The sequence below is a fragment of the Trachurus japonicus genome, chromosome 22 (assembly GCF_045865225.1).
Source record: "Trachurus japonicus isolate A0001 chromosome 22, Traja_1.0".
Classification (NCBI taxonomy): Eukaryota; Metazoa; Chordata; class Actinopteri; order Carangiformes; family Carangidae; genus Trachurus; species Trachurus japonicus.
Genome location: NC_140928.1, coordinates 13257306 through 13283858, shown reverse-complemented (window position 1 = coordinate 13283858; position 26553 = coordinate 13257306). Strand labels below are relative to the sequence as shown.

The 26553-nt window shown below is 41.5% G+C and overlaps 3 protein-coding genes and 1 pseudogene across 4 annotated transcripts; all 4 read left to right on the top strand.

Annotated features, from left to right (window-relative positions):
- Positions 1–8155: 8155 nt before the first annotated feature.
- LOC146963664 (B2 bradykinin receptor-like) lies at positions 8156–10804 on the top strand. The gene is made up of 2 exons (XM_085767741.1): positions 8156–8288; positions 9753–10804. The coding sequence occupies exons 1-2, from the start codon at positions 8269–8271 to the stop codon at positions 10789–10791; spliced, it is 1059 nt and encodes a 352-aa protein (XP_085623867.1). The 5' UTR covers positions 8156–8268; the 3' UTR covers positions 10792–10804.
- Positions 10805–12304: 1500 nt separating this feature from the next.
- LOC146963663 (B2 bradykinin receptor pseudogene) lies at positions 12305–13813 on the top strand (annotated as a pseudogene). The gene is made up of 2 exons (XR_015034710.1): positions 12305–13644; positions 13691–13813. The product of XR_015034710.1 is annotated as a B2 bradykinin receptor pseudogene (transcript).
- A 2586-nt stretch (positions 13814–16399) lies between these two features.
- bdkrb1 (bradykinin receptor B1) lies at positions 16400–18052 on the top strand. Its single transcript, XM_085767127.1, has 2 exons — positions 16400–16605; positions 16931–18052. Exons 1-2 carry the CDS (start codon positions 16588–16590, stop codon positions 18041–18043), a joined length of 1131 nt encoding a protein of 376 aa, XP_085623253.1. The 5' UTR covers positions 16400–16587; the 3' UTR covers positions 18044–18052.
- Positions 18053–20264: 2212 nt separating this feature from the next.
- LOC146963661 (B2 bradykinin receptor-like) lies at positions 20265–22838 on the top strand. The gene is made up of 2 exons (XM_085767207.1): positions 20265–20361; positions 21245–22838. The coding sequence occupies exons 1-2, from the start codon at positions 20342–20344 to the stop codon at positions 22290–22292; spliced, it is 1068 nt and encodes a 355-aa protein (XP_085623333.1). The 5' UTR covers positions 20265–20341; the 3' UTR covers positions 22293–22838.
- The last annotated feature ends 3715 nt before the right edge of the window (positions 22839–26553 follow it).

The window sequence follows — 26553 nt, the reverse complement described above, 5'->3', positions numbered from 1 at the left end:
GCACGGGACTGTATTAAAACAGACTTGGTTTCAAAGTTAACTCTTCTTCTCACAAATGGATAAAACTTCATGTGCACCAACGCTTCAAATGGGCCCCAACGGTTAGGGAAATTATCCAAGCGCTTGGGTTAGACTTTTTTCTGGTATCATTATCATTCATGTGAACTGTGAAAAATACTGTGGTACAAGTGTGGGTACATTTACTGTGTTTTGAGTGTTCAAAAGCACTATTGGTTGATATTTCTATGCATTTGGGTTATTGAAATCACATTTTGAACAGTTAAAAGGTGTGAATACAGTTGAAATATTAAGAACACATCTAGGTAATTATTTCACAAGTGATTTGGTTTATAAATAAGCTAAAAACCTCATTCATAGGTTTATTATTTTCATTTAAAAGATTGGGTTGAGCTCAAATTAAAACAAATTCATTTCATTGATGTGAGGTAACTGAAAGAGTTAAAAACACTCTTTTGATTCATTATTGTTTGGTTGAAATAAACTAAAAACTGTTCTATTGATTTAAAAAGGGTAAAAAGAAAGCATTTTGAAGTTTCAGGTATTACTGTATTGATTTAAAGGGTAGGCTACAGGTGTTTTGTTTGTTATTTTCTATTTGCTGAAGCTTTTCTAAATTTAAAGGTAGCATTACAAAAATCTAAGAGGGTTTAAATAAAATAAATGTTTTGTGTCTTACCTTTCACATATTGTGGTTTAACATTCTTTTAAGAGTAATTTGTATTTCTGAGGGCTTACATAATTTTTGCTAACACCTAGCATACTAAGTTTTCAGTGGAGGCACCGCGCTAGTTATTTCCTTTTTCCCACTCTAATGATAAAGTCCCTTGTTTAAATAAGAACCACAGCGAATTCACCATCTTTAGCTGAGAACCTAGGACCTGTTTTATTTTATTGGGTGTGACCACAGTGTAGTTTATAAACACTAAGGGAAAAAGGGGTTACACTTTAATATGATGATAACTGTGTAGCTACAGTTTAAGTAGTATCAAAAACCTCCTCAGTGTAGTTTTACATCCCTGCTCTCTGGAGCTCTAGCAACAACAGGTTGGTCAAGAGAGAGGCTCTGACCTTCGCTTTGGCTGTACGACATTTTACACTGGAGCCTGCTGGATACAGCAAAGTTATTTACTGCAATAATAACTTTTCATCAAAAACAGTGCAGTAGCCTATATTAAACAGATTTATTTGTTTCTAATTCACAGTAAGTGGTGCATGGTCATCATTTTCTCTACTGTTAAACGGCGTTGATCATAGTGCAAAAATGAAATAAAATGAAATATTGCACTTCTTCAAGCGTCTACTGCTTTGGCATACTTTGAACTAGAGACTCCATACTTTAAAATGCAAACACCAGTCACGTCTATTAATGTAGTATTCCACATTTACTGTCAAAGTCCAACACATAAACATAAAACACACTCACGCTCACACAAATGCACACAGACAGGTTGACAGCTCCTATTTATCCATGTTCAGAGAGGAAGATGATCATTTGTCTGTCCGATTTGCTCTGTCTGTACAGTATGTGACTGTTGAACTTGAGGCCATAAATTTGATTCCCAAGGTCACCTGTCTCCGGCCCTATCAGGAAGCCAGGGGCCGGATACAGGCTATGCACATGTATAAAAAATATCTCCCAATAATAATACAAAATCAGCTCTTCATCTTCGACCCAGGGGACATACTAACCATATGGCCATACTAGCCATCCTAGGATTCATACCCTAGCGTCCCAACCCAAAGTTAGAGGCATTACCCACTGGCCTGTCTGGCTTGATGTGTGTTGAGCTCTCCACAGCTGTGTCCTTCAGAGATGGAGGAAGGCTGCCCATCCACTAGCTGGCCGCTGTCTCTTTGGGCAGGTCCTTAACTAGCAGAGCCATGTCGCGAAAGATGTTGTAGTTTTGTTATTGTATGTTTCTTATTAAAGTGTGAACTGTGGGTCTCTCTGGTAAATGACACACTCGGAGGCGAGGCTGTTACTCGTGCTTCACTTTAGTAGCTGCTCAACTCAACAACAACAAACAGAGCCATCAATCCCCGAGCACCTGGAGTCAGTCGAGCACAGAGTGATCGATCAGATACACCACATCCCCCTTTTCCAAGAATGAGATATCTTCATGCACCTAGTGGCATCAACTTCATTAACATCAAACTGTAATGTGCTCAATATCAAATATCCAAAATCTGGTAACACATATTTCTTTTTAGCACTTACTCAGTATTAACAAATCACTTTCCATTCTCTATGTAAACATATCAGAAAACATATCTCTTAGGATAACTCTTAAAGGAACCACTTGTTTTCATTAGAAGCATTCTTTTATAAACATGTCAATAAAACATTTAATCAAATCTTAATCAAATCTTGTCTGTGTCGTCCCTTTCATTTCTTTTTTTCTTTTTTTTTGATAAACATGAACACTCGGTCATGAGACCACGAACTAGTCTCTGAACCTGACGGGACGTCTCACTACTTCTACTGCTACTTCTGGTGCAGTATGCAGGTGAACTGCTCACATCCAAAGGCGGCACAACCAGTGGTGGTGGATCTTGCGGCGGCAGGTCAGTAGACCCATGTGTCTGTGAGTGTGTGACTTCTGGATCTTCATCCAAGTCAGTGTCTCTGAAAAGACTTGGATGTATCCTCCTGAGATGTCGCCTGTTCCTCCTCAAAGCCTTTCCTGCTGGAGTCAGCACGTTGTATGAGCGAGGCTCATGTCTCCGGCCTGTCACTATAGCTGGCTCCCAACCACGCCGTGTCTGCATGTGTACGGTGGTACCTGGATCCAATGCAGGCAGTGGCTTGGCGTTTTGGTCGTGGTATAGACGCTGGCGAGACTGCAAGTCCTGTATCCTGCTGTGTATGTGCCGTAGGGTGGACTGCTTTAGCAAAGCACTGGAGTATGGAAGTGTGCTGCGCAGGGCTCTCCCAAACAACATCTGTGCAGGTGTCATGTTCAACCCTGTCACTGGCGTGTTCCTCAGTGACAGCAGGATGAGATGTGGGTCTGTGCCAGTTTGCATTGCTTTCTTCAGTGCGTGTTTTACAGTCTTTATGGTCCTCTCCGCAAGTCCATTGGACTGCGGATATCCAGGGCTGGAGTGTGTGAGCTTGAATTCCCATGAGGCTGCAAACAACCTCATCTCATAGCTGGCAAAAGGAACGTGGTCACTCACTAGCTCTCTGGGAATCCCGTGCCTGGCAAAAACAGACTTCATTTTCTGGATTACCGTTCGAGCTGTTAAATCAGGCAAGTTCAGCACTTCTGGATATTTTGTCAGATAATCCACTAAATCCACTTTGGCCTTTGTGCGCTGGACACCCTGATGAGCTAGATGAAGCTTCTCCAACATCACTTTTCTGAGGCTCTGTGGTATGATGATTTTATCTCCCACCATGATGACGTCGTTCTGGATGCTGATGTCGTGTCGCAATGGCCAGTAGCTGTGAAGGCTCTTGTCCAAGCTGTGTCTCCTCGCGGGCCAGCCGTTCAGATGTTTCTCACACACAGCCTGTAGTACACTGTCTGCAGCGGTGGCAGTTTTTAGCTGCTTGAGTGTCTCCTCACTCAATGCCTTGGTGGCCCCCACGGCGTATACAACTTTCTCCTCACAGGGGTTCTCATCCACATCGTCACCATCTCTGCTCACTGTGGCTCGTGACAGTGTGTCTGCAAAATACATGTGTTTGCCTGGGGTGTAAGTAATGTTCAGATCATACCTTTGCAGTTGCAACAACATGCCTTGTAGTCGTGCAGGAGCTTTGTTCAACGGCTTTCTGACTATGGCCTCAAGAGGCTTATGATCTGACTGCACAGTCACTGGTCTGCCAAAGACGTACTGATGAAATCTTTTGGCTGCGAAGACTATGGCGAGCAGCTCTTTCTCTATTTGAGCATACCTCTTTTCCGTGTCCGTGAGTGCTCGTGAGGCATAGCAGAGAGGCTGTCCATCTTGTAGCAGACACGCTCCTAATCCATCCTTTGATGAGTCTGCTTGTAGTGTGAGTGGCTTTTTGTGGTCGTAATACCTCAACACTGGTGCATGTGTGAGAGCAGTTTTTAAGGTCTCTAAGGTCTAGTGCTGCACTGTGGTGTGGGCACCACTGCCACGCCGCGTCTTTCTTAAGCAGCTGTCTGAGTGGTGCAGTCAGTGAGGCCTCATTTGGTACGTACAGTGCCAAGAACTTGGTCATTCCCAACAGGCGTTGGAGGCTTTGTTTATCCTCTGGGGGCGGCATGTCGATGATAGCTTTGATTTTTGCATCATCAGCCCTCTGTCCTGCTGAGGTGATTATGTGTCCCATGTATTTCACAGTGTCAACCTTGTACTGTATTTTGTCCTTGTTAAACTTCACATTTGCTGCCTTTGCCCTCTCCATCACTTCATGAAGGATCTTGTCATGTTCATGTTCTGAGGCCACAGCTATTATCATGTCGTCTGCAACAATGTGCACACCTGGGATGTCACCAAAGGTCTCGCAGTTCTTTTGCTGGAACACTTCGCTGGCTGATTTAATCCCAAAAGGAAGCCTAATGGTGTATTGAAGGTGCACAATTTTGAAGATGGCTCATCCAGCTTAATCTGCCAGTATCCGTCTTTTTCATCCAGGATGGTGAAGATGGTTTTTCCTGCAAGTTTGCTCCGCACATCCTCAGGAGTAGGAATGGAGTAATGCTGGCGTTTGACCGCTTCATTCAGGTTACAAGGGTCCAAACACACCCTTAGTGACCCATTTTTCTTCTTTGTGGTGACCAGACTGTTCACCCGTCGGCTCGTTGACAGGTTTTATCACCTCTCTCCTCTCCAGATCTTGTAGTGTGTCTTTCAGTGAGTCCATGATCGAAAGAGGAATGTTTCTGCAACCATGAATCACAGGGGGAACAGATGGGTCAACATGTATATGATGTACACCAGGAAACTCACCCAGTCCTGTGAAGATCTCAGCGTACTTTTCAATCAGCTCCTTTTTTGTGGATGGTGGTTTTGACGGCTGTGGGGGTGTTGTTGTGAGTGCTTCAACCCTCTTCACCAGCCCCAGCTCTGTACATGCTTCACCTCCCAGAATCGCTTTGTCTGCCTGTCTGGTTACATGGAACTCTACTGTAGCTGAGTGTCTGGCAGTTTTACACTGCAGGGATGCAACACCACATGAAGGCAGGCGGGCTCCAACAAAAATGATTAACACAGTCTTTGTGGGGCGCAGTAGAATGTGACCTGGCAACTGCTTAAAAATGGACATAGGTAGCACACTTGCATCAGCGCCTGTATCAAGTTTGAATTTTATTGCTACACCTCTGATGCTGGCTGTTTCAAACCACTTGCCATCCTTTGTGAGGCTAGCTGCTTTTTGTCCATTACTGTCTATCATGCCAATATACAAGGAATCCACTTCACTCTCAATGTTATTTACACTCTTAGCCATGAAGTTGCCATGTTTCTCACCAACTGGGCGACATACTTTGGTGAAGTGATTATTTTTTCCGCACTTGTGACACACTGCTCCGTAAGCGGGGCATTGACGGGGCTCATGCTGTCTTCCACATTTTTGACAGTCCATTGTGGTCTGTTTCTTGGCCTTGTTGAACCTGTTGCTTATTCGCTTGTGTCTTTTATTTTCTCCACAGCATCAACTGAAGCATCACATGTGACAGGGGTCATCTGCATCGCCTGTATCTGTGTCTTGGCGAGTTCTGTTGACCTACATATGTCAATGGCTCTTTGAAGTGTAAGTCCATTTTCACGGAGTAGTCTTTCTTTAAGACGAGGATCATTAATGCTGAACACTAGCTTATCCCTCAGCATATCATCTTCACTTCAGCCGAACTCACAGTCTTTACTTTTCTGACGCAGTTCTGTGACATACCTGTCCACTGTGATTCCAGATGACATTGCATGGGACCAGAACTGATGCCGTTCAAACACAACGTTCTTCTGTGGGCTACAGTACTCTTTGAATGCCGTGAGAACATCCTCCATCAACGTGTCATCATCTCCAGACGGAACAATATAAAGTGTGTTATACACTTACAATGCTTCCTCGCCTATGGTATGAAGCAGGATGGCTTTTTTAACCTCCTCTTCTTTCTCTGACGCACCTGAAGCAACCATGTACAGGCGAAAGCGTTGTTCCCATCTGCGCCAGTTTTCAGCGACATTGCCAGTGAGTATTAGCTGTGACGGCGGCTTGAACTCTTCCATTCTCAGGATGTAGCTGTCCGGTGTTAGCAGAATGCTAACTCTCCTTTCTTTTCTTTTTTTTTAGCGTGCACTGCACACAGTACCTCGGCTCACTCCGCAACTCCGTCTTCTGACACCATGTTGTAGTTTTGTTATTGTATGTATCTTATTAAAGTGTGAACTGTGGGTCTCTCTGGTAAATGACACACTCGGAGGCTAGGCTGTTACTCGTGCTTCACTTTAGTAGCCGCTCAACTCAACAACAACAAACAGAGCCATCAATCCCAGAGCACCTGGAGTCACAGTCATAAACAGTCGAGCACAGAGTGATCGATCAGATACACCACAAAGACCCATCTCCAAAGAGACAGCGGCCAGACCAACAATCTGCCTAAGTTGGCAGATGGTTGAGCCTGTCTCTCAAGAGAGACGGCGGCCAAGTATGGATACGAAATGAATATGATTTCTATTTCTGTTGATCCAAGCAACACACTATCCATGTGGCCACTGTTGTGTCATCAGACTGTGGGAAAGGAGGTGAAAAACGACGACCAGGAGTGCTAGCAGGCAGCAGCCATTTATCTGCGTGCAGGCAGGTGGACATGAACATAAAAGCACCCCTCACTGACCTGAGGAGGAAACCTAGTGACACTCTTCACTACATACTTCTAGCGCCCTCTAAGGGTGTGCAACACACCTGGAACAGCAGGGCGCTGTCCAACATGACACCCTTTTAACCTTAGTTTAACCTTTGCTGTGCTTTTCTCTTAAAGGGGAACTAAACCCCTCAGTTTTGGATGACGTGCTCTAAGCTTGAAATTCAAAAAATGCCTTGATTATGGGCGGGACTCCAGGAGCACTCTCCGATCCCCCCCCCCCCTCCCCCCTCCCCCTTGCGCCCCATTCACACCCGCGAAATCACACAAAAGAGAAAAAAAAGTAATAAACACACATCGACACTTCTGCTAGCGCTAACGAGCTACTAACGAGCTACTCTAACAGCACTAGTAGCGTGGACACTACTAGGAGAGGACGCCAGAGCCGTGACACAGCATCTACAGCTGATCCGCCGGCTCGTTAGCTCGTTAACGGCTCGTTAGCGCCGGCCGCACTAACGATTCCCATTCAGGCAGCTGTTAGCAGCCGTTAGCCGCAGCAGAGCAGCTAGAGCGCCTGGCAACCGTTAGCGGCAGGCAGCAGCCGGTGCTGATTGGCCGGGGAGCTAGTGGCCGGTGACGAAAGCTGCCTCCAAAACGTCATCTGCCTCCATCTCAGCCAATAGAAAAATTTGATTGTAATAGCCGTGTTTCAACCCATAGAGGGCAGTCACTCTACATTTTTACTACAAAATACACCAAATTGAAATATTTTGACTAAAATGTCAAAAGTTGGACCAGAATCAACTGACAACACTACCTTATACCCAAATACATTTGTTTTCAGCAGAAAAAAGTGGTTTAGGGGTTTAGTTCCTCTTTAAACACCACAGCCACATGGCTGGGATTCAAACCCCAGCCTCCCAATACAAAGTTAGTGGCATTACCCACTAACCTATCCTGCTGCATTTATTGAGCCCTCAGGTCCCCCATACTATTAACTTACATTACAGTTCCCAATGATACTTATAATGAACTAATAATGAAACAAAACACAATACAATGTGATCAGGTCACTGTATTACAGGTTATTTACTGTAATCGAGTGGTCACAGGTCACAGGTTATTTACTGTTTGCTTGTCATATTCTTGCTTTGTGTTTGCCACTGTGTGTCCCTCTTTCTGTTGTTTCTAATTGGTTTTACTTATTTCTGCCTGGGTTTGGTCTATAATTGTAGCAACAGTAATACAACAGTAAGTATACAAAAACACATGTCCATGACCCTTACAAAGAGGAGGAGAGAGAGGGAGTGGATGCAGAGTGAAGTATGTCTTTTTGGCCTGACATCTCTTAATTACAGTTTCCTTTAAGAGAGTGAGTCAGAAACAGAGAGGAGAGAGAGGGAGTGCACAGTGAAGAGTGGAGCCGCATCTGGAAGTCTCTGGTCTCAGGATTTACTCAGGAGGAATGACTCTACCACCTACAAGGTATGTATAAGTTTTTGCTTCATATATTGTAAAAGTATTTAAGATAATCAGTAAAATATTATCTATTTTTTGAAATTGAGAATTGCAAGAGAATTTGATCATTGCATGCCAGTAACAAAAAATATATATATATATTTTGTGACAGCTAGTGTTGTCAAGACTTGTTGTGAGAGAGAATAATAAGAACTAAAGAAATTCAGAGAGATCAACCCAGTAGAAATGTGTCTTGTTATGTCTCTCAAACAGGTTTGCTGTTTCATGCGTCACTGGGCAGCACTAGTAGGCTACATTGTGTCTCTAGAGTAGAAACTTGAATGGAAATATTGACTGTAATGTATCTTATATCAACCCTAAATATAGAAGATAGATAAATGCCAAATATCTGGCATTTGTAAATTTGCAACTGGAGCTTCTGGATTCAATTTGTCTCCAGGCACAGAACAGGTTTCTCCTCCTTACAGTGAAAATTAACTTTAAAGTGACGCATATTATGGTTTGAAGTTTGCTCTTCAAAGAAATACAGTTGACTGGGGCATAATAATGGTTCAGAATAAAACAAATTCTCAGTCAAGTAAGATGTATGACATATACATATACTGTAGGAAATCTCATACAGTATTGTGCAGAGCAAGCACCAATCAATGAAGCACCCTCAAGGGAACAGAAGACCAGAGCTGAGCCTGTTGCTCATTAGTGGTCATTGTTCTGAGGGGCTCAGGTACAATTGAAATTAATGACTGCTGGGAGGGCTGACTGGTTGCTTGTACAAGTTTAGTCTGCTCTGCAGCAGTTAGTGACTCAATTTACAGTAGCTGATATACTTGGATGTGTAGGTGGTGATCAGCTGAACATCAGTAATTGTGCAAGCTCAAACTTGTTGTTGTTTTTTGTAATGCTGGCTTGTGTTGTTTTAGTGGACTACAAATGACAGTTGTACAAGCAAATATGTCTTTATTCTACAAAGATGCCATGAACTATAGTATACAGTAGGGCATTATGTTTCTCTGCTGTTATCACTGATGATATAACTGGGGCTGGAAAAGATAATTGGAAGAGCTGCTGGTGGATCAATTTCACTAGTTTTGGATGGCACAGTGCAGCAGTGGTTTGCACTGTTGCAGAAGTTTCTGGGTTTGATTCAGAGGGCTATGTGCATAAAACTGGTTGATTTTGCATAATTCTGTCTGTGCCTGCATGTGTTCTCTCACATGTGAGGTTTGTTTATCTGTATGCAGTATGTCATCCCTGTCATAGACAAACCTGTGCAGGGTGTTACCTGCAACCATGCTCAGATAACCAGTAGCCAATACATGGATGAACAAAGCTCTGTATCCGGTCTTTAAGTTAGTCTGAACTAAACTGCAGCTCATGACATAAGTCAATCAATCTCATCTAACTCTCACCAAGAGGTCAATAAACATATTTGTCCATGTTTAATTGTCCTTTTTTTTATGTTTTTCACAGTATCCCAGTCCTCAGCACCACAGGTTTCTATGGAGACCAAAACAACACCAATGGCACCGAGTGTCCTGAGCATTTTGACTGGGCGTGGCTCACCACCGGTCAGCCAGTGTATATCCTGCTCATCTCTGTGCTGGGAATCGTGTTTAATGTGTTTGTCCTGATGGTTTTCTGTCTCCACAAGAAGGCCTGCACTGTGGCGGAGATCTACTTGAGTAACTTGGCCGCCGCGGACCTTGTCCTGGTTTCCTGTTTGCCCTTCTGGGCCGTAAACGTATCCAATGGTTTCAACTGGCCCTTTGGTCAGTTCCTGTGCAAACTCATCAACCTGGGCATTAAGATGAATGTCTACTGCAGCCTATACTTCCTCATTCTGATCGGCATAGATCGCTATTTGGCATTAGTTCATACAATGTCCCATGGCAGAATGCGTAGGCCAAAGTACGCCAAACTGGGCTGTCTGCTGATGTGGGGTTTTGGTTTGCTCCTGAGTATCCCCACAATGGTCTACCGGGAGGTGAAATATTTCCCGCAGTATGATGTTCACGCATGTTTTCTCAACTACCCAAACCACACCGTAGAGCTGCTCTGGGATGGGATGTTGATTGTTTTTAGCTTCATCATCCCAGTTTCGATCATCTCATTCTGCACTGTCAGAATTATCAAGGCTTTGAAAAAACAGGCAATAGAGCGGTTCAGTGCTGAGAAAACAGAGCAGAGGGCCACCACTCTGATGCTGGCAGTGCTCCTGGCCTTTCTTATCTGCTGGTTGCCATTCCACGTGGTCACCACACTGGACGTTCTCCTGAGAGCTGAGGTGCTCAGTGGTTGTCGGTTTTTGGCTGTCCTGGAAATCTGCAACCAGATCTTCACCTACCTAGCCTTCTTCAACAGTGTCCTCAACCCCATCCTATATGTCATCGTAGGAAAGAACTTCAGGAAAAAAGTCAGGGAAGTTTTCAAGCAGTGGAGCTTTAAGAGAACAATGATGTTGGATTCAACACGCTCAAACCAGTCCTCTACTCTAAAGACTGCAGTATAATATAGTGCTGTCATTTTCAGACATTATTTCAGAAGCTGTTTTATAATCTTGTGACATATTAAGTGCCTGGATGAGCAGATGTGATTGTTTGGTAATGGGACCAAACTATGTTTCCTCAAATTAATCTCTGAAGAGATGTCTTTTCAAAAAGATAAATCAACAAAGGTGTTATTCTGTGTCATCTATTCTAAATGGATATATGTGACTTAGCATAACCTGTAAAACCTATAACTACAAGTTTATAACAGTTCCACAACAAACTACACCTTGTCTATTATTGCAAATATTGTCAAATACCAGGATTGTAAATGTACAGGTTGTTTCTGCAAAAGTTTATGTAAACACAGTTTTCATACTCTTTATTTTAGTTCTGATAACACAGATTGTAAATAATAATGTAGATATGTTTCCTTCTTAACACTGTAGATTCAAATAAAATCTGGTTTTATATGTCACATTGAATCTTTATCATCTTTTAAAATGTTGAGCATACATGTGGAAATGTAGAGTCTCCTACTGCTTTGCTAAGTGATTTCTGATGTTTCTGACTCATTGTCTGCTGAGTTAAAAACAGGATTCTGTTCAAGAGTTTCCAGTGGTGACACACAAACATGCTCCTTTCTTCATTGGCTGTATAGTGACCAGTTGTCTCATTATACATTTCTCGCCACCCCACCATTTAATGGCCCAATGTTGACTCAGTGTGGGTTGTGGGCAAGAGTACACTCCTATTTGTCCCCAGAATGAAGGCATGTGATGCCAAACAGGAAATCTTTGTTAGGAGTCAGACTTTACCACTATTTCAAGAGCTGAAAATTGTTGTGGAACAAAAAACATGCAGGCTGACAAATTTACCTCAAACGGCCTCTAACGGCCAAATGGAATAGGCCAAAAATACACAGTTAGACATGTTTTCATGTATTTTTCTATTTTCCTTGGCCTGTGAGGATTGTGACTCTGTGTTTTTACTCTCTTCTTTCAAATCTCAAATACTTTTTTCTTTGTTCAAAAGTGTTGAATCAGACAAGATGGAAACAATGCACTATATCTACATATCGAAAAAGATGTGTTTATTTTTGTAGTGAGCTTTCCCTACACACAGTTTCCATTGTATTCTATCTGTTCATTACCTCTTGCTTCAAACCAGATGGGTTCAAGTTCAATCACAGAGCAGCCTGTTGCTGTGAGTGCTGACTACTTAACCTGTGAAAGAAAGCTGCTGAATCGTTAGCAGGGGTTGATAAAAGTTGAGTAAAAAGTAGTTGTTGTAGTTGAAACCTTTACACTATAGTATAACCCATATGTGCTTATATGGGATGATGGAATGATTTTCAAATATCACTTGACATCTGCTTTAACAATCCAAAAGTCCAAAGGTTTTATTCTTAGAAAATGTATAAATATAGACTGTGTCTGCAGCATTATTATTATTGTTAATTAATTTACACTTCCATAGACAATAGGGAGGATTTGACCTTAAATATATAAGTTGGTGCTGTGTGTATACTGTATCTGTGTGTGTCCATCCATCTGCTGCTAAGCTTCTGCTCTTTCATGATGGTATGTTTGTGCTGTGTGGTCTGACTGATAAACTGCCATTATCCACACTCCATTAAATCAATTATGCCTTTACACTTAGAACTCGAATCACGACGTGAAGGTAGCAACACATACATCACACCTGTGTTGACACAGATAAGAGGTTTTACTGGTATATATATTCATGATGACAGCACCCTCATGTCTCTAACTCTAAAACAGGCTGTGCTGCAGCTTTCACAGTGATTCCCAACTCAGCTGTAGAGTGACTTATGGAGAGTGCCACAACGTCTGAGCTTGTCTGCAACCACACAGATGCGTGGGACTGGGTGTATACCATGCAGCCAGCCTACATGTCCGTCATCTGCGCTCTCGGAGTGATCGGCAACTCCTTTGTGCTTTGCGTGTTCTGTCTCCAGAAGCATCGCAGCTCTGTGGCCGACATCTACCTGTGCAACCTGGCAGTGGCTGACCTCCTCATGGTGTTGTGTCTGCCGTTTTGGGTGGCAACTATCATCGACAGGTTCCACTGGCGGTTTGGAGAGCCCATGTGCCAATTTATCAATATTGTTATTGGGATGAATTACTACTGCAGTGTGTTGTTTCTTACGCTCGTGAGTGTGGACAGATACCTGGCCCTCACCAGACCGCTGTCCCAGGGGAGGGAACGACGGGCCTTCTGGGCACGTGGGATTTGCTTCTGTATCTGGATTGCTGGAATTCTGTTCAGCTTCCCTGCTCTACTCTTCCGCTCTGTGCAGTTCTTTCCTCATTTGGGGATTGATGCGTGCTACCTAGCATACCCCCATGAAGGCTGGAGACTGCGCTACAACATGACTGTCAGCATAGTAGGCTTCCTTATCCCTGTTCCAATTGTATCCTTCTGTAGTTACCACATCACTAAAGTAATCCGTAGTAGCCAGAAAATGAGGAAATGCAGCAGCGGGAGTGTGGAGAGGAAGGCAGCATACCTCGTCCTCGTTGTTCTGGCTGTGTTTATCATCTGCTGGCTGCCCTACCAAGTTCTGATCATCTTGGACACTTTGGATCATTATGGAGTCATCTCTGGATGTACCTGGGCATATGTACTGGACATTGGCAACCAGTTAGCGACTTACCTCGGCTACAGTAACAGCTCATTGAATCCTTTCCTGTATGTGATTGTGGGGAAGCACTTCAAGCAGAGGGCAAGGGAAGTGTTTAGACTGCTGCTGTGCAGGAGGAAACAGCAGCGGAGAAAATCTCATCATTCCAATGTTAACTCTAAACAAACTGACAGCAGTAAAATTTAAATTCCATCAAGACGGGAAATGAGTTAGATGAAGTTGATAATTATATAAAATATAAGCTATAAATAGAGCTATAGTTGGTGAGCTAAGCTTGGCATTAAGACAGCTGGCATGACTTTTGGTGACAATAAATCACCAACCAGCACTTCCAAAGCTCATAAATGAACTTGTTATATCTCCTATATTTAGTTCCCACAAAATAAGGATTTTTTTTGGCATGCATCCCACAACATTTCCTTTTTTTTTTTTTTTTTTACTTTGTTTTAGTACACATTAAACAGATATGTTGTGATTTAAGTGTATTTTACTTAACTGTTGGCGGAGCCAGGTTAGCTGTTTCCGCATGTTTTCAGTCTTTATGCTAAGGTAGGCTAATTGGCTTCATAAGTTGGGTTTCCATCCACCTTTTCTTATGCGCATTTTGTGAAAATGCGCATAAATACTTGAATGGAAACGCCAGAAATTCGAATAAAGGCAGTAAATGCGCATAAAAGTTTATACGCTTGGAGGGGGTGGATTTGTCAGCGTATCGAATAAAGGAAATGCGAGTTTTTGTGATGGAAACAGATTATGCGAATTGAGGCAGAGTTTGTGGGTGAAGCTGCTGGACTTCACCCAGCGACGCCCCGGTCTCCCAGCTCTCCTCTCTGCACCGCAACACAAACGCGCTCCGTAACCCATAATCTTTTGTTTATGACGGTTAAGACTACACAAACACACGCCGTAACATTGTTATGTAACTTATTGATTTTTCACCGGCTTCGTATGTAAACAGATGCACATGGAGGAGAGGAGCATAACCAAAACAGCGGAAAAGCGAGCGGACTGTCACAGTTCCCTACTGTCTTTCTGTGTAAATATCTCATGTTACAACATGAAAACCTGCAGCTTATATTCAAGTGCGGCCTATATGTGTATTTTCTTTTAAAATGTAGCTGGTGCGGCTTATACAGGTGCGTCTATAGTCCGGAAAGTACGTAAATTGTCCATGATGTTGAGTGTCAGCTGAGTGTCAACTGTTGGATACATTCACGCTCTCTTATGACGTAATCTCACAGTGCACTCCTCCTAATCGCAAAACAATAATGAATGGAAACGGGCATAAATTCGCTTTGCTTTTTGTGCATTTTCACAAAATCCGCTTTTAAATTCGATACGACTTGGATGGAAACCCAGCTATAGTCACCGCAAAGACATAAGTGTGGTATAAATGTTAAACTCTATCTGGAAATTTGTTATATTTGGAAGAAAACTGGAAATAAACACCAGACTTAACTGGTGTAACTAAGATGCATTTCCTTTTTATTTGCGTGTAACATGTTTCTGATGCAAAATAATTTTTGGCTTTCTTGAAGTGACAAAGAATTATCAGGTGTAAAAACATTCGTAATGTTCAGTTATGTTAGTGTTAATGGATTGCATGGCCTGCATTGTTGAGGTAAATTTACTCCAGAGGTTACGTTGACTATTATTTTCCATTACATTGTTTGTCGTCTTGAACTTAGTAGTTCCTCTCAGAAATGTTCCACTCATTATTCCCAAACAAAGGCCAGTTAAATGTTGTGGTTTACCTCAGCTTTCTTTTTTTGTAGCAACAATCAGCCAATTGAAAGTGATTTTTCTATAGTTCCTCACGTGTTAAAGTCTAAAATAGGAAACTAAGAAACCATAATGTTTATGTATCATAGAGTTTATTATAGATTGAGCTAGTTACTTGGTGTGTCTGCTGCATTACCAACATAATAAGAAAAACATAACAATCAACCACAAAGCATTTGGATCTCAGACAAAATTGTCAGCTAAAGCTGCGTTCACACCGGACCTTTTGTTTTTAGAGCGAGCGACGAGTTTACATGTTAAGTGAATGCAAACGAGCCTGGGCGATAAAACGCTGGGGCTCGGAGCGACAGAGCGTTTTTTCGCTGAAGTCGCTCCTGTCGCTCGAGATGAGAAATCCCAACTCTCCGGCCGTCAGTCGCTCGTCGCTCAGCGCTGATTGGCTGCTGTAATCCCGGTGGTGCCGGTGTAAACAGAGACACATGTTAGTGGGCATGGTGTCATCAAAGAGAAAATGCGAGTCTGTGGCTCTGTGCCAAATTGACGAGCGTCTGCACCTGAGCGACGGAGCGTTTTTTTCGGAGCGATACGAGCGACAGCGACAAAAACAAAAGCTCCGGTGTGAACGCACCTTAAGCCTTTGAAAAATGAAAATGTTATGGATTGTATCAACAATGTGTAAGTGTTGGTTTTTCTTAATAAAATATTGTTTGAATTGTGACTATGAAGAATGGGATGTATGTGTTTTGATAAGAAAGGATAGGAATGCTAACACATTGGATGCCAGTTTCCATTTCAAAAGCGCTTGATAGACTAAACAATTTGCAAGTGTGCAGTTATAATTTTGACCATAAAAGGGATAGCACAGGCTCAACTTGTCATATTGTTTACAAGTTTGGCTATGACTTTGACTTTTACTTGGTTGAGTCATATGAGTTCTGTTATTGTTATCTTGAGTTAGGATGCAATTTTTTCTGATAAAATGGGAATCATTTGGGTGTGTTGAGCAGTCGCCCTAGAGGCTATAGGGCTATAGTCCCCCGCTGGCCCTTTGCTGTGTGTCATTCCCCCTCTCTGTCTCGTCAAAAAAGGAGTAAGAGCTAAAAAAAAACTTAAAAAAAAACTTAACATTATGAATCAGAATAGATTAACCTAGTTGTGATGAAGTCAGTCCTCTGCAGTTTGGGCCTCTCTCCAGAACATTTGCTGCAGTGTCTCTGACATGTGCGCAAACCCGATTTGACTGTTTTATAAACAAGATGATCCACTGAACTCCTCGACCAAGGGTGTGGAAGAATGCAACTCTGTATACAAAAGGTCTTGTGTGTACTTTTACTACGAGCTCAGTGTACACAGATGAGCTTCGTCCCAGACATGATTTTTAGCATTAGTATTTTGCCATAGGAGGAACATGTTCATGAAACATACGGTAAGAGCTCCTTATTTTCTGTCCTTTGTTTTTGTTGTTTTGGGTGGAAATGGAAATACTAAAAGTCATACACAAAACAATATGTTTTACTGAGACAAACTGAAAGACTGTGCAAAAAAATAATTGTTTAAGTTTCGTTGAACTAAAGGCAGACTTATTTAAGTGTGTGTCTGTTTCATCAGAAAACTAATGCGGCTGATCTGAACAAACATTTTTATGTTGGTGATCTTTTTAGTCTTTGTTCATTTTATTGTAAGTATAGTGATTTTTTCTACGATGCAGCAGTTTTCAAAAATAACAACAGAGCTTCAATTTTGTGTCCTAGACCATGGAACCAATGAAACTTGTTACTGTGGCAACGCTGTGGTCTGAAAACAGCACAACATCCCTGCCAGTGGGTCCATCAGAGGCTCCAGTGTCTGAAGACTGGGAGCTTGTCCGCTCTGTTGTGCCCCCATACATCTTCATCTTAAGCCTGTTAGGCCTTCTCTTTAACAGCTTTGTCCTGGTGGTGTTTGTAGCCCACAAGGATCGACTGACTGTAGCAGAGATCTTCCTGAGCAACCTGGCACTGGCTGACTTCATTCTCCTGTGTGGCCTCCCTTTCTGGGCAATGTACATCCTCAACGACTTTGACTGGCTATATGGAGACGCCTTATGCAAACTGGTCAACTCCATCATCATCATCAATTTCTACACTAGCATCTACACCCTTGTCATGATAAGTGTTGATCGCTACCTAGCATTTGTGAAGACCATGAAGGCCAGAGGGTTGAGACGGACGCTTTATGCCAAGGTGGCCTGCTTCTTTATGTGGATACTAGGGATCATATTGAGCACACCAACTATGGTTCACAGAAATGTCAAGTTCATCAAGGAGTATAACACAACATCCTGCATATTGGATTACTCTTATGATAGCTCTTGGAAGTTAGCCCATCAGATCCTGTTGAATGCGGTGGGATTTGTACTCCCTGTTCTGGTCATTGTTTTCAGCAGTGGGAACATAATCAAAGCTTTAGCTCAGAGGAGGGAGAGTGTAGGTTTTAATGACGTTAATGACACAAAGGCCACAGTACTTGTCTACTCTGTCACACTACTATTCTTAGTGTGCTGGGGTCCTTTCCAGGTATTCACCTTCCTAGACACACTCTGTGACCTGCATGTGTTGGATGAGAAGCTGTGGTCTCACACTCTCAACGTTGGACATGATGTTTCAGTGTATCTGGCCTTTGTCAACAGTACCCTCAATCCACTGCTGTATGTTTTCTCAGGGCAGTACTTTAGAAGGAAAGTTAGCGTCATCTACAGGAGGACCAGACATCACCGCAGAGGATCAGACATGACCACACATCAACGATCTCTTGTGTCCACTTACATCAACAGGACAGAGCAAATTAAGCCTGTGGTCATTTTTAATGCAAAGGTTCAGATTTGATGCTTATTCTTTGATATCCTGTTGTCCACTTCCATTTCTGCTCATGGGTAAAGTTTTTTTTTTTTTTTTTAAACAATATTTTATTAAGTTTTTACATAGAAAACATATACATTATTTGCTATTGCTTTGGTCAGTGTTATTTGTAAGTGTACTATACAACAAAACAATCAAAAGATGAGGAAAATAATAATAATACAAATGAAACAGTAGTAACAGAAGTAAAAACAAATAAATACCTGAAAAAGCAGCAGGAGTGATGAACTGCAAGTTATTGTAAAATGCTCATCCTCCAAAAATTCAAAAAAAGGTTTCCATACTTTAACAAACAGTTTTATTTTCCCTCTATGTAATATCTAACGCAAGGTATGTTGCAATCTCCTTCAGCCATAACTTTACAGAGGGCAATTCTAAATTTTTCCATAAAAGAGCAATCACTCTTCTAGCTTGAAGAGGCCCCAAATCAATAAATACTGATTGTTTAGAATTGCCAACCAAATTTTCAGGGTATACAAAATTTCGCTTGCAGGGGAACGTTCTTACCCACCATCTGAGAAATGGCCCCCATCATATTCTGCCAAAATGACTGTACTTTTGAGCATTCTCAAACACAATGGAACAGTGGTTTTCTTTTGCTAATGAGTAAAGTTAAGACACAGGATGTGACTCAAACTGTTATGTCATGAGACTTGATATGATAATGCTCCTCTTATATGGTTAAAAATGCTATTAGATGATGTATAATATTGCTTTGCCAGTTAGGGTTGAAAAAAGAGATAATGGACGTAATCTGTAGGAGGAAATTTGGAGTCAAGTTACAGTTTGCAGTGTCTGTAGTGGCACTTGCGTCTTATTTCATGGACACAGCATGTATCTGTATCATCTGTGCCTGTCCCTGTCCCTTGACTTGTGTTTAAATATAAAAACACACAAAGGTAAACCCATCTTATCTTCACTTGTATCTAGAGTTTGTTATCTAATGTTTTTCCTTGTTTGTTATCGTCCCACGTTACATACATTTCCAGAGCTCTATGATCTAAATGTAATGAACAATTACAGTTGATTATTTTTATTGAATCTTGTTTTTGTTGTGGTCCTCCCATTTCCCTAGCTTGCTATTATTCTGGAGTAAAAATAAAGTTGATATAGGGAATGACTATGTTTTTTGTCAAGAGTTCCTTTATTTCTCTCACTCAAAAATATCCATTGTAGTTGTTGAATATGTTTGACAGTGTTTATTTACGGATGAACTGGAACCAAATTTTCCAGATGCTCAAGATCAATGCTCTTGTTTAGCATGACATGGATTTTAATATTGTACAGTACTGTATGTGGCTTTGTAAGGTGGTGCATTTGTGTGTTAAGTTCTAGACCAGCTAAGGTATTTTCTTTCTTGTTGCCTGTGACAGTATAGAGACAAAAGTATTGTATTTAATGCTTGTTGTATACAGTATATACCAACATTGTAGATATTCTATTTCATGTATGAAGTATGCAAAAACCTAATGCATTTCAACTTAAGTGTGTGACTTTACAGTGCAGTCTGAAAATTAAAAACTGTAATTTTAAATAAAATGACCTTAAAATAAGCACACATACAAATTTACATTGTGAAGCATATTTTCGCCTGCTGTTAATGTTTTTGTATTGAGGTGTAGGTTAGCTGGACATGTAGGCTGCATAGATTTATGAACTCAAAGTGAGATTGTTTCAATGGTTAATTTTTATACACTGGACACTGTTGAAACTGTTTTCTTTTCTTTTCTTCTTCTTCTTTCGTTTCATTTCATGCCATTAGACTTATTAAAAACATCCCTGCTAGCCAGAGTTGTTATATGACATCACTGAATGAGTTTAAACAAAATAATGATTTCAATCCCTCTGTTTTCTGGTGCTTATCCAAGTCTAAGTCACAGAAGGGATTAGTTTTACGAATTCCTGCCTTGTGGTAATGTTAGGGTAACCCTACAAAGAAAATGTGAAGACAGAAGGATTATGTTACAGGTATTAAATCAGTTTTATTGGCATATTAAAGGCTTCCACTGAGAAACCTCCACAGCCAGGTGAAGTGTATGAAACTCTGACTTTAAACACAATCTGTTGAGATTAAATATCTCTGAAAAACAAGAGACTTTAAACAAAGATACAGGCTGTGCATACAAGTCTCTGAGAAGAGGGGAAAGGAGGAGCTTATGAAACAAAACACTCTTGTTGTGTCTTCTAAGTCAGACACAGAAGACTCTAGCAGGTTGAGTGTCGCTGGGAATTTTGACTCCTTTCACGTGGAATTTCTTGAGAAGAATGGCTTTTCTGCCCACAAGGTATGCACGAGGTTCATTATGTTTTTGCATTGTCTTTCTATATTTTACTTTTCATCACTGTTGAATATGAAAGGGTCATTAAAGTTTTCATACTGTTCAATATGATCAGTAGTCTGTGTTTTTTTTTTTCTCAACCTTTATTTTACCAGTAGTCTGTGTTAATGTAACAATGTAAACAAGCTACGTGAAACTGCTCACATAGACACCAAAAGATACAAAACACCACAAGACCAAAGTTACTTTCGTGAACAGAAAATTGTTTTTTCCAGACAGGCACAGCTTGTTCAGAAAAGTTGGGACAGATTTTCAAACTCTGTCTTTTCGTCTTACCAAACTGCAGCTTTGTTTCTGCATTTGTCTCAGTGTGTTCTGTGTCAATCAATGATGTCAATATAAACAGCTACTGATCAGCATTTAACATTTCATTAACACTGTATAGAATGCAATAACTGCCAAAATTTCATTATTCTAGCATGTCTATGGTTGATACATAGAGCATGATGCACGAGTTTCCTGTAAAATCACCACTCAAGCCTCTTTATTGTGAAATAAAAGGGTAAACTAATGAAAACTGCAAAAGGAATAGCTTATTAATCATTACTGTAGAAAATAAACAGTCTGTAGAGTTTACAAGTGGTCAAACCTTAACAGCTGTGCAACAGCTGTGCAACAGTTTTCTTGTAATAATAACTCTTAGAACTGTAGTACTTCTGTTCTTCTGTATTAGTCATTGTTAAAGCACAGCAGATGACCTGAATTAAGTTTTAGTATCATTAAATATTTCTCATTGTTACTTGGGCTGTAACTTGGGCTGGCAATTTTAAAACTGTTTTGTCATGTTTGCATTATTTTAATGTTTTGCCCTGTTTGCTGTCCTCCACAGCATCCCCACTACCTTCAGTCCTGCGCCTATGCATGACGACCAAAACATCACAAAAAACATTGAACAACAATGTCCTTTTGAACCACCAGAGGATTGGACCTACACTGTGCAGGCAGTCTATATCCTGACCATCTGTGTGCTGGGAATCATTTTCAATGTGTTTGTCCTGATGGTTTACTGTCTCCACAAGAAGGCCTGCACTGTGGCGGAGATCTACCTGAGCAACTTGGCTGCAGCAGACCTCATCCTGGTGTCCTGTGTGACCTTTTATGCTAAGTACACGGCTGATAAATATGACTGGTCCTTTGGTAGTACCATGTGCCGACTGATTCCCCTCGGCATCGTAATGAACCTCTACTGCAGCACCTACTTCCTTGTTCTGATCAGCATTGATCGTTATCTGGCACTGGTGCACCCAATGTCCTACGACAGAATGTGTAGGCCAAAGTATGCCAAACTGGCTTGTTTTCTGGTATGGGCTTTTGGCTTTCTCTTGGGTATCCCAATACTCATGTATAGGCAAGTGACAACTTTGCCTAACTCCAAGACAGTATGCTTTATGAAATACCCAAACATAGATATAGAGCTGTCGTTTGAGGGAATACTGACTTCTCTAATCTTCATCATCCCCATCTTAATAATTTCCTGTTGTACTTTCAAAATCATTCAAGCCCTGAATAACCGTTTAGATTCTCATAACAGAGAGCGTAAGGCCACCACTCTTGTCCTGGCAGTCCTCGTGGCGTTCCTGGTCTGCTGGTTACCATTCCACATAGTGAAAATAATAGAAATGCTAAAAACTGCGAAAATCTTGGGAGGGTGCAAGCTACTGAACATCATATATATCAGCAAACAGGTCGTCATCTACCTAGGCTTTTTCAACAGTGTTCTCAATCCCATCCTCTATGTTATCGTAGGAAAAAAATTCCGGAAGAAAGTTAAGGAACTCTTCAAGCAGTGGAACCTTCAGAGAACGTCGACCTTCAGCCTTGAATCTGCACGCACACACCTATCAAGAAGTGATAAAGTTGTGCATGCCTCAGGCTGATAAAAGATTGGATCTTTTAAATAAGCATGCATATTTACTTTAGATACATGATGTTTGATCTGGAGGGATACCCCTGGGATCCCGTTCATCAAGATAAAGTATGACACCCTCTGTCTTTCATCATTTGTTCTGATTGGACCATAATTCAGGGTTTCGGCAAAGTGGAGGAACAGTTTATGTGTTCAGTATATGCTGGACTCACTGTGCTGGGACCTGCTTCAAATCTTATCTTCCTTCTTATCTTCCTTCCTGTTTCATCTGGGCAACATGAGGAAAGTTAAACAGAAACAGAAACAGAAAGAGGACAGGACGCCAACACAGAGGATGTCAAATAATGATGTCAAATAAATGTATCTACCATTTTAACAGTTATATCACACAGCTGTTGCTGAAAATGCTTTCAGGCTTAACACAATAATAACACTGCTACATTATTAAACAACTGTGCCAGGCTCTGCGTTATACTGCAGAAGTAATGGCCATAAACTGAAATGGAAATAATGTACAAAAGAGATGGAAATGATGTGTGCACAGAAAGTGTTAGGCCCAATTCCAATCCGACCCCTCACGGACTCACTGACTTAGAGGCGCGTTCACGGGAAGTCCGTGAGTGTGTGAGGGCTGTTCCGTTGTCTGATCACCAAGTCAGTGAGTCAGTGAATGAGCCCTTACTGTCCCCTTACCGTAAGTCAGCACCGATGCTGACTTTGGGTAGGGGAATTACCCACAGTTCATAGCGTTGTGAAGTCAAACACATGAGATGCCGTCGGAACGCAAGGGTTAAAAAAAAAAAAAAGTAAATGAACACACGTAGTCAGAGAGAGCTCCACCGCTCTCTTTATTGTTAATGGACAAGAGCAACAACCAAAAAAAAGAAAGAAAGAGAAAAAAAAAAGAAGAAGTTTACTGTCAGTATTAACGTGTGCAGTTTGTGATTATTGATGATGATTTGAGCAGATCTGATCCAGGAACATTTTGTTTTGAGTCCGTCCACCTCACACATCTTGTGCGTGTTGAAAGTACGGTAAATTATCGGCCCAAGACCGGAGTCAACAACATGTTGTTGTCAAGGTAACGTGTGGTGAGAGTGGGTAAGTGCTGTTCCATTCATGTTTACAGCATCTGGACCCTCACAGACTCTCACACTCTGTCACTTAGAGCTGACGTCACTTAAGTCAGTGAGGGTTTAGGGGGCGGATTGGAATTCAGCATTAGAGTCTAATGATGGGATGTTCCATGTGACTATTCATGCCTGCATCTATTTCTCTGTATGTTGTAACTTGTACCGATTGATATTATGATTATGATTCAGTCATACTGATATTACTCTGTATAACTGTATACTGATAATGTAAGTAGTGCCAATTTTTACTTAAATTGCCTTTAAAGCAAGGGGATTATAATTTGCCCCCAACTAATATATGTACATATAGTTTAGGATGTTGTGCATCCTGGGAACAATCACTTTGAATCTTAATCAGTTTCAGAAATATAGCTTTAGAAAAAAAAAAAAAAATCTGGCACAACTTGCCCCCGGTTTGGGTAAGTTGTGCCATTGGAAGAGATTATCAATTGTGCCATTGATAATTGAAGTAAAACAGATCATTTTAATCTCACAAATGTTAATGCTATATAAAAGCAAGACATTCAATACAAAATTAAAGCCAGAAGCGGCGATGATCGGGCCCTCGCTTGTCCCCATGCAGTCGCGGGGGCCTGAGGCACGCTGGGGGCTGTGGCGCAAAGAAATGCCATGTTTTGTTCATCCACCAGGCTACGAGCACAACCAGACTGGGCAGGTGTGTTCAGGGGCGGTCCCTCATCACACATGTTAAGTTTCAAGCAAATCCGTGCCCACTGCCATGTTTCTCCTATACACAGACAGCACTGCAACAACTTAACCCAGGCCCTTTTGGCAAGAACCCAAGAATTTTTGAAAAAAACGGATTCCCCAGCTGTTTTGAGCTGGCATCATGCTAACTGTATAGACTCATGGTGTAGCTTAATAAAGCACTAAAACATGTGTGAACTGTTTTCAAAGTTATCTATAATTGTTCAAACATGGCAATCAAAAAACCTTGATCATAGAAATTTTACTTTGGAGGGCAAAAACTTGTTTTTTGAACATAAATGTGCTTTCCTCTCAAGCCATGTGTCTCCCTTCTTGATAGGATGAGTGAAATCCTTGGTGCAAAATATGTGGTCACATGACCAACTTCTTCTATAGTTTTCTAGATAACAGGGGTGGAACTACTTGCCCCATGGCACAAATTACCCCACTCTCCCCTACTGATAATGTAACTCTTGCATTTACGTTCCCACTCCACACTGTGTGTACTGTATATTTTCATATTTGTATAAATGTGTGTTGTTTGTTTACTTCAGTCACACAGTCACAGTAACCTGAGAAGTGACTCACACTGGAGTCTGTTTGCAGTTTACTGTGTCTGTAATAGATTATCAGTTGTGGGCCTCTTGCATAATCATTATAATGTAACACCTGGCATGGCACAAATACAGTAGTAAAATCGTTGGTCACCATTGCAAAGTTTGTAAAAGGATTTCCACACTGAATAAGGTTGTGTCTTGTTTTTCATGACGTCCACTTTATTTGGAAGTAAATAAAAAGTTCACTCACCACATTGGCTTGAGGACCACATTCCTGAAGAAAACTGCATGCACACACACAACAGTGGTAAGAGCTGACCTAAATCATATTAACTCTTATTATCTCTATTGGGATGAATTATTACTGCAGTGTGTTTATTCTTACGCCTGTGAGTGCGGATCACACCGGATTTGCTTCGGCATCTGGATTGCTGGAATTGTGCTCAGTTTCCTTGCTACACTCTTCCACTCTGTGCAGTTGTACCCTCATTGATTGGTGCATGATGATAATAATAATTCATTAGACTTGTATAGTGCTTTTCAAGAACCCAAAAATGCTTACATAGAAACAAGAGAAGGGTATAGTGACAGACCGGGGGGACAAGCAGAAGACAACACAAACAGGTACAATGACAGTTACAGGTGAAAGCATGATTACTCCTCCCAATATTTTTGCGTGTTCTGGTAGAAACGCCCATTTGGATATTCATCAAGACAAACATGCTACTGTAAATGGATTGTGCATACTAATTTGCCCATTTGAGAGAGCAATCCTTGGTGCTTGGGGTTAGTAGATCAGCTTCAACATGTGTTTGCAATCAAGGTTGCACACGTTTTTACAAAAGCTAACATTTAGTATAGGGCCCTGTGTGTCTATTGGCATATAAATTTGTGTTGTTTGTTTTCTTCAGTCACATAGTCACAGCAACCTGAGGAGAAGTAGTTACTCACACAGTCACACTGGAGTCTGTTTACACTTTACTGTGTCTGTAATAGATTATCAGTTGTGGAACTGGTATGACACAAATGCAGCAGTAAAATCGTTTGTCACCATTGCAAAGTTTGTAAGAAGATTTCCACACTGAATATGGTGGTTTCTTATGTTTCATGATGTCCACTATATTTGGAAGTAAATTAAAAGTGAGTTCACTCACTTGCGGACCACATTCCTGAAGAAAACTGCATGCACACACAACAGTGGTAAATAGAGCTGACCTAAATCATAGGCTATATCAACTCTTATTATCTCTATTGGGATGCATTATTACTGCAGTGTGTTTATTCTTACGCGTCTTAGTGCGGACAGATACCTGGCCCTCACCCCACTGGATTTGCTTCGGTATTTGGATTGCTGGAATTGTGCTCAGCTTCCTTGCTATACTCGTCCACTCAGTTGTTCCCTCATCTACTGTAGCAATTGGTGCATGCTACCTAGCATATCCTCATGAAGGATGGAGACTGCGCCACAACATGACTGTCAGCATAGTGGGCTTCCTTATCTCTGTTCCTATTGTATCCTGCTGTAGTTGCCACATCACCTAAGTAATCAGTAGCAGCCAGAAGATAAGAAAATGCAGCAGGGGGAGTGTGGAGAGGAAAGGAGCATACCGTGCCCTTGTTGTTCTGGCTGTGTTTATCATCTGCTACTGCTCCACACCCTCCCAATCTCAGCAGGGATTGGCTTCAGCCTTCATCACAGATACTGTAATGGATGGATGGATGGATGGATGGATGGATGGATGGATGGATGGATGGATGGATGGATGGATGGATGGATGGGTGATAGTATGCTAACATCACACTTTGGGCATCTTACCACATTGATTGAATGCTGTCATGTTTCAACTGAAAACTTGTCATTAATTCTAAAATA

What these genes read in the sequence shown, in the direction of transcription:
- LOC146963664 (XM_085767741.1), top strand. Translation starts at nt 8,269, where the DNA reads ATGACTCTACCACCTACAAG. An exon ending in ATGACTCTACCACCTACAAG is followed by an intron (nt 8,289 to 9,752) that starts GTATGTATAAGT and finishes TGTTTTTCACAG; the next exon opens with TATCCCAGTCCTCAGCACCA.
- LOC146963661 (XM_085767207.1), top strand. Translation starts at nt 20,342, where the DNA reads ATGGCTTTTCTGCCCACAAG. An exon ending in ATGGCTTTTCTGCCCACAAG is followed by an intron (nt 20,362 to 21,244) that starts GTATGCACGAGG and finishes TGTCCTCCACAG; the next exon opens with CATCCCCACTACCTTCAGTC.